The 15,449-nt window shown below is 37.4% G+C and overlaps 1 protein-coding gene across 2 annotated transcripts in view; it reads right to left on the bottom strand.

Annotated features, from left to right (window-relative positions):
* Nucleotides 1-5,204: 5,204 nt before the first annotated feature.
* The window catches only part of LOC105226314 (patched domain-containing protein 3), a 78,627-nt gene continuing 68,382 nt past the window's right edge, over nucleotides 5,205-15,449 (bottom strand). For both annotated transcript variants that reach the window (XM_049454030.1, XM_049454029.1), the window contains exons 4-10: nucleotides 13,728-13,942; nucleotides 13,453-13,634; nucleotides 13,205-13,384; nucleotides 12,366-12,529; nucleotides 11,927-12,265; nucleotides 7,436-7,749; nucleotides 5,205-7,368 (exon numbers count right to left, since the gene is read on the bottom strand). In XM_049454030.1, coding sequence (XP_049309987.1) covers nucleotides 5,440-7,368; nucleotides 7,436-7,749; nucleotides 11,927-12,265; nucleotides 12,366-12,529; nucleotides 13,205-13,384; nucleotides 13,453-13,634; nucleotides 13,728-13,942 — 3,323 coding nt within the window. In that variant the 3' untranslated portion in view covers nucleotides 5,205-5,439. The remainder of the gene's footprint in view (nucleotides 7,369-7,435; nucleotides 7,750-11,926; nucleotides 12,266-12,365; nucleotides 12,530-13,204; nucleotides 13,385-13,452; nucleotides 13,635-13,727; nucleotides 13,943-15,449) is intronic.

The raw sequence follows: 15,449 nt of genomic DNA, 5'->3' as shown, positions 1-15,449 counted from the left end.
ACATTAAGTAACTTCAGGGTAGTGTTAAAGGGGAATGGACCGAAAAGCTTATACTTTTAGATAAAAGGGAATTTAGTAAAGAATGTATTCGGCGGGTGAGGACGGATAAGGCGCCAGAGTATTATCTTTGCGAATGACCAGCTTTCAGACCAAGACGGGATATCTTTTAAGGCTTCCAATGTTCAAACTTAAGAGACTGGGGTGGAAAAAATCAGTTATTATCACAAACACATTTACATGGGTCTAAAGGTGACCTAATCGTGGCCGCTTACAGTCGCTCTTGTGTCCACCTTTTCAACAAACCAAAACTTATTGCTATAAGCTACAGTTATCATGGTCATAGTCTCTAAGTAATTTAGGCCAATTTGATGTCGTGTTTATATTTCTTTTAAAAAATTCAACATAATTCGGAAAATTTTGTTCCACAACTAATTGAACTACTAAAATCTGTTGAATGCAGCGTTAAGTATGCGTTAAGTTTTCACTTACTTTTAAGTGAGCGTCAAATGTTGTTTGCGTCTGGTTGTTTTGTGTGCTTAATGCTCTCAAGTAATGGATAGTAAAGGACAGCTAATAGAAGTAAGCAAGGTTATTTGAAAACGTTTTAAGCGAAAACATTTAAGTGACTATTGTCACTTAAAATATAAAATAACGTAACATCACTTTTCATACGTTTACAGGCGATGGAAAAATAATATAATAGAAAGCACTCATATTGTAAGAACATCTGAGTTTTGGTTATAAAATGGTTATGTATTGGTTATATCTGACAGTCTAAGCTCGGCTCGTTTTTTACTGACTTTGCCTTGATTACATATTAAACCCATAAACCCATGTCTCATCGGTAGTTATAATGCTCTCCATGAATATGGGATCGGATTTCGCATGATCTAGCATGCCCTACTAGACCTGTTTCAGATTTATTGGGATGAGTAGAGCACGTCGTGCTATCTCTGACATTTGCGTGACGACTTCAAGCACCATATCCTTTACGTTTTTAATCAGTTCTTCATCTGTTGAAGTGGTGGAAGGTCGTCCAGAAAGAGGTATGTCTTTAGCGATCTCTTGACCGTTTTTGAGGTACTAAATGAAGATCGAAACATGCTGTCAACAATTAAGTCATCCATCTGAAGGTAGCAATAGTCAAGAAGCGACCAGTTTGCGCCAAAAGGAGAGGAAATGTCTTCCATTAGGACATCGCCAAGCTATACATATCGATAGGAACGCGCTATAAACTCAGGGAGCTTGGTTGGAAACTTCTTATCATCAACCTTATAGTCGGAACCTGGCAATATACCTACAGGGCGAATGATTGATCAGCTTGAGAAAATTGACTGTTTGTTGTCAATATCGATGAAGGCTTTTATGAAAGCATCATTAATAACAAGTTATTGAAAAAACATACTTATAAGCTAATTTGATAAACATTTTTTTAGTGCGTGATTCATGTATCATGCATTTAATATACTTTCTTTTCACTTTAAGAACTCTCCAGCGCTACCAATTTCATTTATTTATCTCCCCTCAGTCCATTCTGATATCCTTTCTCGTTTTAATTAATTTATGGGAACTTTGTCGTCATTTGGTGTGCATTAATTTTTTTCCTTTCTTGTGCTTTATCCTTGAATAAATCTTCATCCCTTTGTGTCAGCCAGCATTTAGGGTGCGCTCCCTAATATGTCTCAATGCATTTCACGCTTCAGCCAATAGCGTTGCATTCTGCTTTATTCGTAACTATGTACTATATTATTGCTACGCAATAAGTATGTATGTAGAAATTTGAGTGTATGTAGATGTGGTGTCTTCAGAGAACTCGAAATCAACATTTAATAAACATAGTTCCACACGAACGGATAGTCTTGACATGGTTAGACTAGTACCTATATAGTTACAGCTTCAGTAGTAGCTGGAGGAAATTGCTTGAAAATTGTCTCTCTAAAGTTGTTTTTTGATTTTCAGTTATTTTGTATGATAGCATACAAGTCTGATATTGGCGGATCCGACTAATGAATAGTTTGATGCTCTATAAATATCTCAAAAACTAGTTCGCTTGTATAATTTAAATATTTTTTATTGGATAGCGAGGCATAACATTGCATTCATAAGAGGTTTGGGAAAGATAATAGTTAGGTTAAGAGGTCGATCCTAACAGGAATCTCACTTGGACAACTAAGAACGTTGTTTCATTATGTTACCTAAAACTCCTATATTATATGACCTTCACTAATCGACAAAGCGTTTCGATCCTATCATATATTTGTCGAAACGGCTAATGCTAGTACCGATTATGTCTTCTCGTTCGTCGAAGATAAGACTGCGAAGATGTTTCAACCTCTGTTTTACAAAGGCTGGACAATGGTGAAGAAAGTGCCTATATGCTTTTACCCCAATCTCCTCAATATAAATGTGAAAACTAGTGTCCGACAAGACTTTTAGCCTTATCGTATGATTGCCTATTGGGCAGTGATCAGGATAAAATACGTTTGCGGAAAGATGTACTTTGCTAAGGGCAAGTAGTTCAGTAGATCTCCTGTGTTATGTTCTAGGCCAAAAAGATGTCGGAGTCGCACAGAGGCTGGTTGTCGACCAGCGCCTACTAAACGCACGCAAAATGTTAATGTAGATCCAACTCCGTCCCATTCCGCAGTGAGTGTGGCAAGAGTGTCACCTCTGACCAGCCTATCGGCTTTGTAGCTGTCAGTGATTCCGTTACCACCAAGCAACCAAACGAGTCTGATGCTGAAGCAGCTAGGGTCGTAACCGGAACGGAACTGGATTGCGGCCAAGGACTGTTAACTGGGCAGCATTTTTTTTAAATTACTTCTGCCGCTACATGAAGAATATGAAGTAGCTTGATGCTATTTCTAGCGAAGACAGATACTCCTTGATTATCTTTGTAGGCACAGTTAGCGAGCTCATCGCAATATTGTCGTTCAGCTGAGGGAGTGAATGCTCACCTCATCGAAAAAAGCTGCACTTCATAGCAGTACAGCTACTGTCACCTTAACAGTAGCCACTTCTGCTTGCAAGCACTAAATAGTTCGGTAGCCTAAAGCTAACATTGACAGATAGCTTCCTACAGAAAACTCCCCATCCATATATGGTATACCTCGTCCGTATGTAAGCAGAAAAAAGCCGCCCCGCAGTGATTTAAGTATTCAGGAATGCCGTTGAAGTAGGCGAGAATTTCGGCGTGTTCTTATTCGGACTCCTTTATACCCAGCTTCCTTGAGCCTTAACAAAGAAATTCTGAAATTTTTGAAAAAATATATTTTAAACTCGCAACATTGGGCCGCCATTTCCGGAGACCCTTTACAGAATCATTTAAAGTGAAAAGATACGTGATTTAAGTAAAACTTTAACTCAGAACTTGGACGAACGATAAAAATATTGAAATTTGGATTGTTACAAAAAAAGTTTTTAAGAATTGTATCTCAAAGTCTGTGTCAAATTTCATGAAGATTAGTTGAGTAGTTCTCGAGAAATCTTGCCAACCGACTTCAAAATTACACTTTCGAGAAAATCTCGTTTTAATACGGCGCACTTGGCATAGCTAGCCTCGAGCGGACAAGTTCTCAAGCCTGCATCACCAAAACTATTACTCGGATCGATTTGAAAGCTTAAGACAAAATTCTAGAAGTGTTGTAGAATTTAATACGACAATAAAAAATTAGATTTTTTGAAACCCGTAAACCCATGATTCCTCATTAGAATTACACAAAATATGCGAAATTTGTTGAAATAAAAATAATATTTATTCAAAAATCCGTCTTATGCTAGATATGAACAATAACTGCATATACTAAATTAAAACTAATAAGAAATTATAATAAAATAAAACAGAAATTATTGTACAATTAAAATATTATAAACTACAGCGTGGTGCGTATAAATTTATCAAATGAATGTTGAAAGCGCGTTTATAAATAATTGCGAGCGATGCTTAAATATTTATATGCAGATAATGAGTATTTCTCAGAGACAGCAAACAGAGAGTTTACTAGTAACGGTGTTATAAAGAGTTTATTGCTAACGGAAGGTGCTGTCAGTTGCGTTTATTGACAGAAAATGTTTAAAATTATTTGATTCTTCTTTACAAAGTGTGTAAGATGAAAGAATTTACTAAAAGATTTCGAAATTAAAATGGAAGTGCGTGGAAAGGTAGATAAATGGAATATTTAATGGAAAGGGTTAATAAAAATAGAGGGAAGTTAAAGAAATATAGTTTTTAGAGTATAGTTTTCTAAATTTTGCGTTTTTATGGGCAGAATAGGCAGAAAAATAAAAAAAGAGAGAAAACGTTAGAAAGGAAAAAGTACGTGTGAAAGGAGCATCTTTTCTAGGTTAGAATTTAGAGGTTTTTTAGGTTACAATTATAGATAAGACTTCGAATCATAACTATAAAATTCTGGAATAATTTTTTGGGCTAGAACTTAAGATAAGACTTCGATTCATAACTATAGAATAATCTAGACTTAACAAAATATTGTGCAATTTTTTTAATAATTTTCTTTTTGCGCTTCGTTCATCTTTTAAAGCAAAATTTAAATATTTATTATTTATAAATTCAACTTTGCACCTAATCGTATTTATTTTTCACTTTAATTTACACTATTTGTATATATATATTATATAACTAGCATTTAAATATTTTCTAAATTTGTTTGTGTATAAAATTAACTAGAACATAACTTTGTTTTATTTGCATAAAACTTGATTAGCAACTTTTCAAAACAAAAACAAATATAAAAAAAAAATAAAAAAAATATGTAAAAAAATGAAATAACAAAAAATAAATAAAAACAATTACAAAAAAAAAAATAAAAACTTAAATAAAAAAATATAAAAAATAAAAAAATTAAAAATAAATTCCAAAAAAAACGATAAAAAATTAAAAAAAAAATTTCTAAACTTGTTTGCGTATAAAATTAACTAGAACATAATTTTGTTTTATTTGCATAAAACTTGAATAGCAACTTTTCAAAACAAAAACAAGTATTAAAACAAAATTAAAAAAATATACAAAATTAAAAAAAAATATACAAAATTAAAAAAAATATATAAAAAAAATCAAACAAAAAAATTAAAACTTAAATAAAAAAATATAAAAAATATAAAAAATTAAAAAAAAAAAATTCCAAAAAAAACAATAAAAAATGTACAGAAAAAAATTAAAAAAGTTTTTAAAATAAAAAATATTATAAAAACTAAACCAACACAACACTAGTTTTATAAAAAACCACAATGAGCTTTTTCCATACAATAAATGTCCAGTTCGTTACTGGCATGGTGCATAGTTCAATAAAGTGCAAAAGAGGTTTGTGTCCTCGCTACATTTATTGCGTTTACGCAAGCGCTACTCTTATGCGCTCTCTTTTACGTGCACACAAGCGCGCTTGCTCTCTCTCTTTTCTTCTCTTTCACTCGTTATCGTAGCGATCATTTGTAGTAAGCGCCGCCATATTGGTATGTTGGTGGATGCTGCACGTTGTTGGGATAGTACAAATTGTGATGCGATGAGGAGCGCATTGGCGGGTGTGGGCGGTAAGCATTGGCGGCGGCTGATGAGGAAGAGTTGGCATGCGCGGGCGCATAAGCCGCGCTATCATCGCGTGCATTATTGTTGCCATAACGACGTGCGTAACGCTCTTCAATATTGGATGGTGGCCAACGTTGATAATGACGTGTTGAATCCTCCGACGAGCGTCGACGATGGTAACGTTTCACGGCTGGAGTCGTTGTGGCTGTTGGCGCGCTCATACGCTGATGATAGCTACTGTCATCGCCGCTACCGGCGCTCTGTGGCGCATTTGTGGCTGGCGTCGCGGCACTTATGGCGGGTCGGTACTTGCGTCGCGAACGTTCGTCTAGCGATGATGTGGGCGTATACTGTGCGGCGTCTATGCGCGTGGCTGGTGTGTCGATCACATCTTCACCGTGTGTGGGGTGACGCCGTTGCATGTGCATAAAGTCGGCCGCGAAGTTGTCGTAGGCGCGCAAACCGATGACGCTACGTTTGCGTTGTTCTTGCTCGTCTTCGAGACGCGCACGCCACTCTTGTGCGGTTACTTGTTGGCCGTAGAGGTCGGCGCTGGGCTGGAATTGTGATTGCGAGTTGGTGTACAGATTGTGGTAGGATGAACGACGCCAACCCTCTTCATAGCGACGGCGTGTGTGTTCGTCTTCGAGTGCTTGACGGCGTTGTGAACGGCTGGAGCTGGATTCGGAGGAGTCTTCGCCAGATGTGCCGATACCCAAATCTTTTTCGTCGCCGTAAGCTTTGTAGGGCGCACCCAGAAAACCTTTGCCGGTGCTGTAAGGCATGGGTAGGCCTAAAGGTGTATGCTGTTGCAAGTAGTATGAGTTCAATTTGTCCATACTAGATAGCTTCATGGGACTTTCTACGTCGGTAATTTCATCATTATCGTCACCCATATCTGTGCCAGACCAAGTCTGCCAAGAGCCGGGTCCGAATAATGATAATAGCACGGGTAACAGGAAGAGTCCATGCATTGCACCGAAGAAAATCACAAGGAATACCATTTTGAAGAAAACTAGGAAGATGTAGCTCTGTGCCAGCAATAGCGCTATAATGCCAAGTATTGTCGAGGTTGAACCTTGCACGATTGGCAAGCCGAGTGAGTGTAGTGCTTCGCGTACGCGCGCCTTTGGACTGCGCTTCTTCGACGACATGTAAGTGTAGCAAATGTGTGCGGTAAAGTCCACCGAGAAGCCAATGCACATAATTAGATTGATCATAGAAATCGAATCGAGATTCACATCCCACAAAGCCATATAGCCAGCAACGCCCAACTCAATCGAAATGATCGAAAAGGCCACCCACAGCGAGCACAGTATGTTCGGTATAAAGATGAAAGAAATGATCATCATAATGAGCGCACCAACGATCATTGATTGTATTGAAGTTGGACGCACAAGCTCAAATTGATCGAAGAACACGAAGTACGGATGGAATATTGAGGCGTTCAGCGGCGAATCTTTACAAATCTTGCGCAAATCACGTACCATTTCCTTCTCGTGATTCGTATCGGTGATATTCACGGCTTGTATAAGGAAACGTGAAGCGATAATGCGTGTCTCATCTTCATTGAATTTGACATCGAGTGAAAATGGATTGCCGGGGAATAGCCAATGCTCCTTGACAGCGTCAATAAACGATTGCTCGTCATCGATGGTCAAATTGAGATAGTCATTGTTGCGATCGACAAACGAACGGAACGAACGTATCCACGATTCGGTATATAGTGATGAGGTGACATACGATGTATTCTCAAGTGTGCGTGTCAGCTCCTCGATTTGATCTTGCACAATGGGATCGGAATAGTTCAGATCGCCAGTGATGATCACCTGTGTGGTGTATAGGTTATAGTTTTTGTGGTTGCGTAAGGTTTATAGGATAGAATTTAGAACATACCTGCATGCGATATGGAAACTCGCGATAATACTCATCCTCACGATCGAAAAACTCCACAGAGTAGGAATCAGCCTTTGATAGCTTACGACGCTCCAAGCCCTCTTTAATCTGTGTGAGTCCATAACAAGCGCCCGCTAAATAGGTTGCAAATATCAGTATGATTAGCATTTTGCACCATTTGTTGTTAATCACAGCGGCCAGATGATCTTTGAAGAATGCCATAAACATGTGATCTTTGTTGTCGGTGGGATTGTCGGGATCGTCGCGATTGATGCCGCCGGCCATGATGGCTTTGTACAAGAAGTTGCGTTTTTCTGTGAAAAGTAAAATTTTTTTATTCAATTGTTATTCAAATGTTGACGAAAAATAAATATAAATAAATATATTAGGTCTACAACTTTGCTTCCGCCGTTTTCCAATAGATGTCTCTAGGGTCAATGTATTATGTAAGTTAGCCATAAGAAATCTTCAAAAGATGTTGACCGATCTTTGCCACCATTGCAAAAGAAAAATATGACTAAAAGAATCCTAGAAGAAGGCAAAACCCATAACTATCGTTAAATGTATACTATAACGTTGCCTACATTCAGGGTGATCTTTTTTAAAAAAATAATTTAATTGCTGGATAAGTTGATCTATTAGTAAAGCATATTTAGACGTTCGTTTAAAAAATATATATATATATTCAATCACTTGTAAAGCCAATATAAGGGCTGCTTATTTTAAAAGTTCGCTACGAAAATGTTATCTAAGTGAATTTAAAGCGTTGCCTACATTTAGGCTAATACTGAGTTGAACTCAAATTGTTTAAAAAATTGGTTGAAAATGTATTCTTAGTTAAAAACAGTTCAAAAATAATTATGAAAATTTAATTTGAAAGACCTTAAAGTCCGAACAAATAGTGAACATTGTATTGCTCAGCTTCGTCTCCATAATAGAGCACCATTATCGCTATCGGACTTCAATGTGCGCTTTATGATCGATTATTTGCAATTTTCTTAACCGTAATTATTTCTGTTATATTACTTTTGTCTTTCCAGTACAAAGCATGTCTAACATTGACCTAGAAATAGCGCCTATGCTGCAGCGAGTGCGCAGAATTCAGTATTCCACGGCAGTGTCTACAGCAACAATGCTTACGAACCGACAATGATTGCTGCTCTAATAATGTTATTAGTTACTTGCTTTTGCTTTTGTTGCATTTTCTAGAGCACAGGTGCATTACGCACATGTATTCCCACTTTTTCGCTCGTGTAATAGTGTCTGATCGAGCTGCCTTTATTAGCCGACATCTTCGACTTTCAAGTTCACTAGGCTTCAGTCTACATAAAACAATGAATCAGTTTACTACGTTGGGGTTAATAGAGTTGGAAGCCATTAACTATGACGGTGAGTGAATTCAAGGTAGCAAGCAGAGGATTGTTTGGCTGGAGCACATCATTACAAATTGGTTGAAATAATGAGGTGAGCTCACCTGCTCCTCGTGCTCTTATGCTGGGAAAGTACGAGTGATTTGGAATGAATGTTTGCTTGTGTGAGATTAAATTTAATAGATAAATGAATATTCCCCACTACAAATCTTGTATCGGAAAAGGAAAATCAGATCTCATTTAGATTTTATTGGTGCAAATAAAAGTGGAATGAAGAGATCTTTATAATATATTTGATAATTTCATATACTCGCTGAGTATTGATGGTCAAAAATTGAAAAGAAATATGTTGAGAACTTTTTTGGAGATAAGACATAACTTGAGAGAGTCGTCAATTACTCCTTATATGTATTATGTTAGGTTATAATTCATAACTGATTGCTCACTGGTAGTTTTATATCATCTTTAAAAAAGATTCAAAATCTTATAAGAGGAAGCTTTTTTCATTTCTTATTTAAACGGGTTTTCGGTAACGGAACGCAGTTCTAAGCTGTCCAAGTAGTTCCCTTTTAAGATCGACCTCATAATCTAACCTAACCTAACCTACATTAGTATATCGGTTGAGAGCTGCATTAGCGTTTTTGAAGAAGATGAACTAAAATACAGCAACACTTTCTTCTCGAATGTTCCATCTTTTTCAGATCAAGACTGAAAGAACTCGGAGCTCACACCTTTAGACATCCCGCTGTGCTGGTGGAAATAGATACATAGACCAGTTTAGGTCCTTTGTGATACCAGATAGGACTAGTCATCTCTCCATCGATACCTCTTCCAGTGTATCATGTCGTGGGCACAACAAATGCTTACAGCGTAGAGATGCTCAATTATTTCCCTGCTGCCTTGCTCTCGACAATTCCTGTAGTCTTTACGATCTGTCTGTCAGCCCTATTCTGCGATCGTGTGTCGCCACCTGACAGTGACTAGTTAGTCTCCGATTATGTTCCTATAGTCTTTCTATCGAGTGCCAATAGGAATTTTGTGTACTTCTACCGTTTTTTACATGACTTTTGCAGTTTTGCAACCAGGTAGCTCGATCCATCGGTTTTTAATTTTTTTTACCATGTTTCTGTCAAGATCGTCATATAGACAATGTATGGGTTTCCTCATGTTGGTCATGTTTTCGATTCTTAGCCGTACACCGTTCTTGATAATCTGGTCCAATATTTCATTGTCCTCGATGTCTCTCTGACCTGGCATTGTGAAAGAAACGAAGTTACTTTCTTCTGGCACTTTTGGTCGATATGCGATACGAGGTTACTGCCTTGTTGCTTGGCTATCTACGTAGATATTGACTCTGGAATCGTCTGAAGGTGTATTAGAGGCCAACTCCGGATCATGTGGTCGGTGTTTGTCCAACCGTCGTATAGTCATTTTGTGCTTTCTTGTGAACACAAGCAGATCCGTTTTCTCCGGGTTCAACCCCAGACCCGCTTGCGATGCCCAGTTCTGGACTGTATTGAGAGTGGTGGTCGTAATACTACTCATTAGTAGCTCGTTTTATAAGTCTGTAGACATCTAACGTTATTAAGAAATTAAGCAATGTCGTTCTCATATGGCACTATCACAGGGGCTTTGCCTTCAAAGTTCCTTAGCAGTTTATTTACCACTAATGTCCATAAAAGCGGATACAGCATTCCACCTTGAAGAGTACGTTTACAGACTTCCTTGGTCATTTTAGCGTCGTTCCATTCTGCTCTTACCCATCGAGAGGTCAAAAGGCTTCTGATCCAGCGGTGCATAGCAGGATCAACACCTATTGACTGGTTACTATTCAGAAAAGATTCCGTAGAGACGTTGTTGAACGCTTCAGAAATGTTCACGAATGCTCCAAGAGCGTATTCCTCGTATTCAAGAGCCCTTTCTATATTAAAGACAAATGTATGGAGAGCAGTGGCTACTGATCTGCCTTTCGTGTAAGCGTGCTGCGACGTGTACAAGTTTCTAGGAGGCGCTGCGGCCCTAATGTGTGCGGTCAAGATTTTCTCTAATGTTTTCAGCAGGAAACAAGTTAAGCTTAAAGGCATAAACTCTTTTGAGTAGGTTGGGTTGTTTCTACCTGCCTTCGGTATGAAAACTACCCTAACGTCTCTCCATGAGTGTGGCGCATGCTCTAAAAATCGCTTTTTGACAAGGCACGGATAGACAGAGCGCATTCTGTAGCATTTCTGGAATGATTCCGTCCATACCAGAAGATTTGTACGGGTCGAATAACTTTTACGAAAGTAATGTCTATAATTTCAACCAAAGTGTCTTTTTATACAAAACTCAACTCAACAGTAGCTAAAATCATTCCATCAAATGTCAGCCGATTGCTACTTGGTCGGTTGTTATGTGTGATAATTAGGGGCTGCGCGGCAAAGACAGACAACACAAACACGCTTATAAAAGACAGCAGAAAATTGGAAGTCACAGAGCACAAAAAATAAAACGCCAAAGACACAAAAGACTCAAAGGCAAAGTCCAAGAAACAAAAGAGTTAAACGGCAAAGCATAGACTTTGAATGCAGTTAGCGTGCGCCGTACGCCGTCCGCGGTTGCTGTCAGCCAACAAAGCGACGAAAAGTCAAAGAAAACAACGTGTGAATGCAGGTTAAGTGAATAAAAGAAAGAAACTCTAAAAGAGTTGGTAAAATAAACAACTGAAAAGTAACAAAGTGAAGCAATAAAGAGCACGTATAGTAAAGGAAAATAAAAGTGATGTTTGCCGACGCAATGACAGTCGGCCGAAGCGACAATTTAATGAAGCATGAAAATGGCGAAAACACGGCTTGCAAACTCAACTGTTGCCGGCGCTGCGGCAATGAACGGAAATAAATATTTGTTGTACCTGTAAAATGTAGACAACAACAAATGTTTTCATACGTTACCGACAAGCCATTACATACAAATATACATACAAACTCACGTAATATGATTTGTGAAAGTTGTGGGCCAACGCCGCGGAATTGTAGGCAAGGCTTGCATGTCGCAGCCAATTGACAACAACAAGAAAGCAATTTACAACAGTAGGAACAATAGTAACTAACAACAACAATAATTCATAGCAAAAAAATGGACTCACCTTTTATGGCCACGGACATTGCCTGCACTTTACAGCCGAAGATCGCGTGCAAGTTGTGTCGTTCCCTGTAGCCCGATATTGCCATGCAGGCGGCGAAGAAAGTGATGTGCCAAACGAAAGTGAAGACAACAGCAAATACCGAATAGGTGCAGAAAATCTGCACCGAACGGAACGGACTAATGATGCCAATCCAAAATGAGAACAGATCGGTGAGCGATGTAATTGTTATGGAGACGGCGGCTTCGGACATCATGTGGCCCATGCGTTCGGCTACGGGCATTTTGGCGGGTGTGCGTCGCCAGCCGGCCAACATCACGAATGTGTCGTCAATGCCGATGCCTGGTAGAGCGCGGGGGCAAGCAAACAAAATTGAATATTTATAAGCATATAATGTAAATTTCCATGTGTGTTTGATCACAAATTTTACGCGTGTACTCACCTATCATTAAGAAGGGCGCTGCCAAATTAATACCGATAAATTCAATGCCACAGTACATGGCCAGACCGAAGGCCGCGCAAGTGGCCATGATAGCCGATATGTTGCCCATCAAACCAAGCCATGGTTTGGAACGTACGGCGTCGCCCATCATGCACGTGATGACGCTGTAATACACATAAATAGTAGCGAAATGAAATTTAAGTCACATAATTTAAATGTATAAATTGTAGCAAGCTTATAAAATGGTTACTATAAAAGATATACTGTCAAACTTGTAAGCTTGGTTGGGAATAGTTATATTATTGAAGCCTGAGTGAAAAAAATAGAAGTGGATACTGAGAACAGTATATAAAAACTGTTCTCATATACTAAAAACTTTAATTTTGAAGTTGTAATATGCTTATAATACGGTTGGCACTAAAATCAAGCCACTAAACTTGTAAACTTTGCTGGGAACAGTTTTATTATTATTTATCCATATTGATAAACGTGTGAATATGTTCTTTTAGTTAAAAATATAAATGTATAATGAGAACAGTGAATAATAAACTGTTCTCAGGTACTAAAGCTTTAAATTTTTCGTTTGAAAGGAGTTGTATTATGCTTATAAGTTGTTTAAAACTAAAATAAAGCTATTAAACCTTTAAGCCAGACTGGGAATAGTTATATTGCTAACTACTCCCATTAATTAAAGTCTTTCGATGATATGTTATTGCAAAAAAGTGAAATAAACACTGAGTACAGTTTTTAATAAACTGTTCCCACTCAACAAAACTTCTTTTTCTATTTAAGCTAACAATAATACCAATAAAAGTTTGTAAAATGTTGTGTTGACTCACCTAAAAAGCGCCATTAACGCAAATGTAGAGCTAAAATATGGCACTACGGTACGCGTATTCTTCTCCAACTCATGATCCAAAGTGCGCGAGGCGAAGTATGAGACTGATATGTGTTTGAAGAGACCTGAGTTTTCAGCTTTTCCCACAACTTTCAGAAAAGTCTCTTCCCATTCGGCACCTCTGTATGAAGAGAAATAAAAAATATATAAATAATTTCGTTTATGAAGTTAGACAACACAATAACCCACTTTGCGTCTTGCCGTTTAGTGTCCGCAGTCACAAAATAAACTAACTGTATCGCCGGCACGCTAATTATTATATTATCCTCCGTCAATTTTGTGCCGCCAAAGAAGACGGGAAACGCGTGCGCATCCCACGTGACCGGATTAAACATAATTGGAAAAGTGAGATTCAGTTCGCCAGACTCAATCTAAAGAAGGGAGAAAGAATGTGTTGTAGTTTTAGTTTAAGTAATTTTTTTTTGAGAATTTAAATCATTTATCTGGGTTAGAAAGTCACTTACTTCGTCCATTATGAAATCTAAATTCAATATATCATTCTGAAAGCATTCATTCTCCCAGCGTGCACATGCATCCTTGTACGTGAATATTTCACCTTCATATTCGACTGTTGCATTCTGTATGAGATCGTCCAAATGTCGTAATTCTTGGAAAGTCTCACGGCGCAACATATTGTCATTGCCATCTTTAGGTATAACAATGACACGTCCGAAACGACCTAGAAGCGAAAAAAAAAATTATGAAAATGTTTATTATTGTGAACCTTAGTATAAAGGAAAGCTTTGAAAAATTATAAGAGAAAAGGATCTGCAAGAAGTCGTTATTCATAAAGACTTTCCTTCCAGTCTGTATTTCGAGGATTTGGATTTTATAGAAACACTTATATTATATTCGTTTCGTTCTTTTTAAATCAATTTTCACTTGTAAATTGGAGTATACATTGCCTTTTGGCGATCTAGTAATAAAAATCATAGACAATTTTTTAGGTGGGAACGGTTTTGTTAAAAGTGTTCTCTGTCAAAATTGCATGTCAGTATATTATAAGCAACCTTTTCAACAAGTGTAGATATTTACAGCGGAAAAAAGCTATTTTTTTGTTGGGAACAGTCTTTTTAAAACTCTTCTCACTCGTAAGTTTAGTTATATATAGCTTTGTGGCGACTTAATTACAAATTTTATAAGAAATGTAGCTAATTTTCCGCTGGGAACAGTTTTGTTAAAAGTGTTCTCAGTAAAGAAATACATGCTAGTATATTAAAAACAAGTTTTTCAACAAGTCAGCTGATATTTTTATAAAAGTTTGCCTTCAAATTTATAGTTTAGTATTACTTTTGGCTTGAAGTCCGACGTTTTTGGCGGAAAACCCGCTGTGAGAGGTCACTTTGCAACGCCTTCAACCCAAAAACAATCCAAACTATACACACAATCGCAGCTGTGGTTATTTTTATTAAGACCGTTTTGTAAAAAAACCAAAAATTAAACAATTGTGCGCTTCAAATCTAACGACTACAAATAAATTTAAATTGAAAAGAATTCTATGCTGCGTTGAACGACCAAATTGAACTCTACACAATGGCACGAACACCAATTGCGACGTGACAATAATTTCAAATTGCATTAACACACTGCTGCGCTGTGAACGCCAAAAGCAATTACATGCTCGCACATAATTTTTTTTCGAGCGGGAATAGTTAGGAGCGCGAGCTTTATAAAATTTGCGAGTGCGTGTCAAAGGTCTGGGATGGTGAATGGTGTGATTTGCTGTAAAAATATTTTCTCATTACATTTTGCTGAAGATTACTTTGATAAATTCACGCACTAACAACTGATTACGATTCATTCAAGTGTAAGTATATATTTTTTAAGTTAAGGGGTAATCACTCTCCACCCCCTTTTTAGCCGCTTAAAATAATGGCTTTGATGTCATTCATATATTGCATATAATGTAAAGAATTTATAACGTCAATAAGAACGCTCTTCCATTTTAGTTGCCCCGCGGCTTACGTGTCTAAAGACATTTCGATGTTAAAAAAAATATTAAAAAAATTAAAAAAATTTAATCTTAAAAAAATCAATATTAATATTATACTTTTGATTTGGTGAATGAGTCGCTAGGCAATTCCATACTTGTCAATGAAGTAAGCTGTTTTAGTGACGCATTTGTATTGATTGGCATAGAAATATAAATAGATTTCAATAATCAAACAAGACACAAGTTCCCGATT

Source organism: Bactrocera dorsalis, chromosome 3 (genome assembly GCF_023373825.1).
Source record: "Bactrocera dorsalis isolate Fly_Bdor chromosome 3, ASM2337382v1, whole genome shotgun sequence".
Taxonomy (NCBI): Eukaryota; Metazoa; Arthropoda; class Insecta; order Diptera; family Tephritidae; genus Bactrocera; species Bactrocera dorsalis.
The sequence above is the reverse complement of the archived record's forward strand: the minus strand, read 5'-3'. Positions and strand labels throughout refer to the sequence as shown.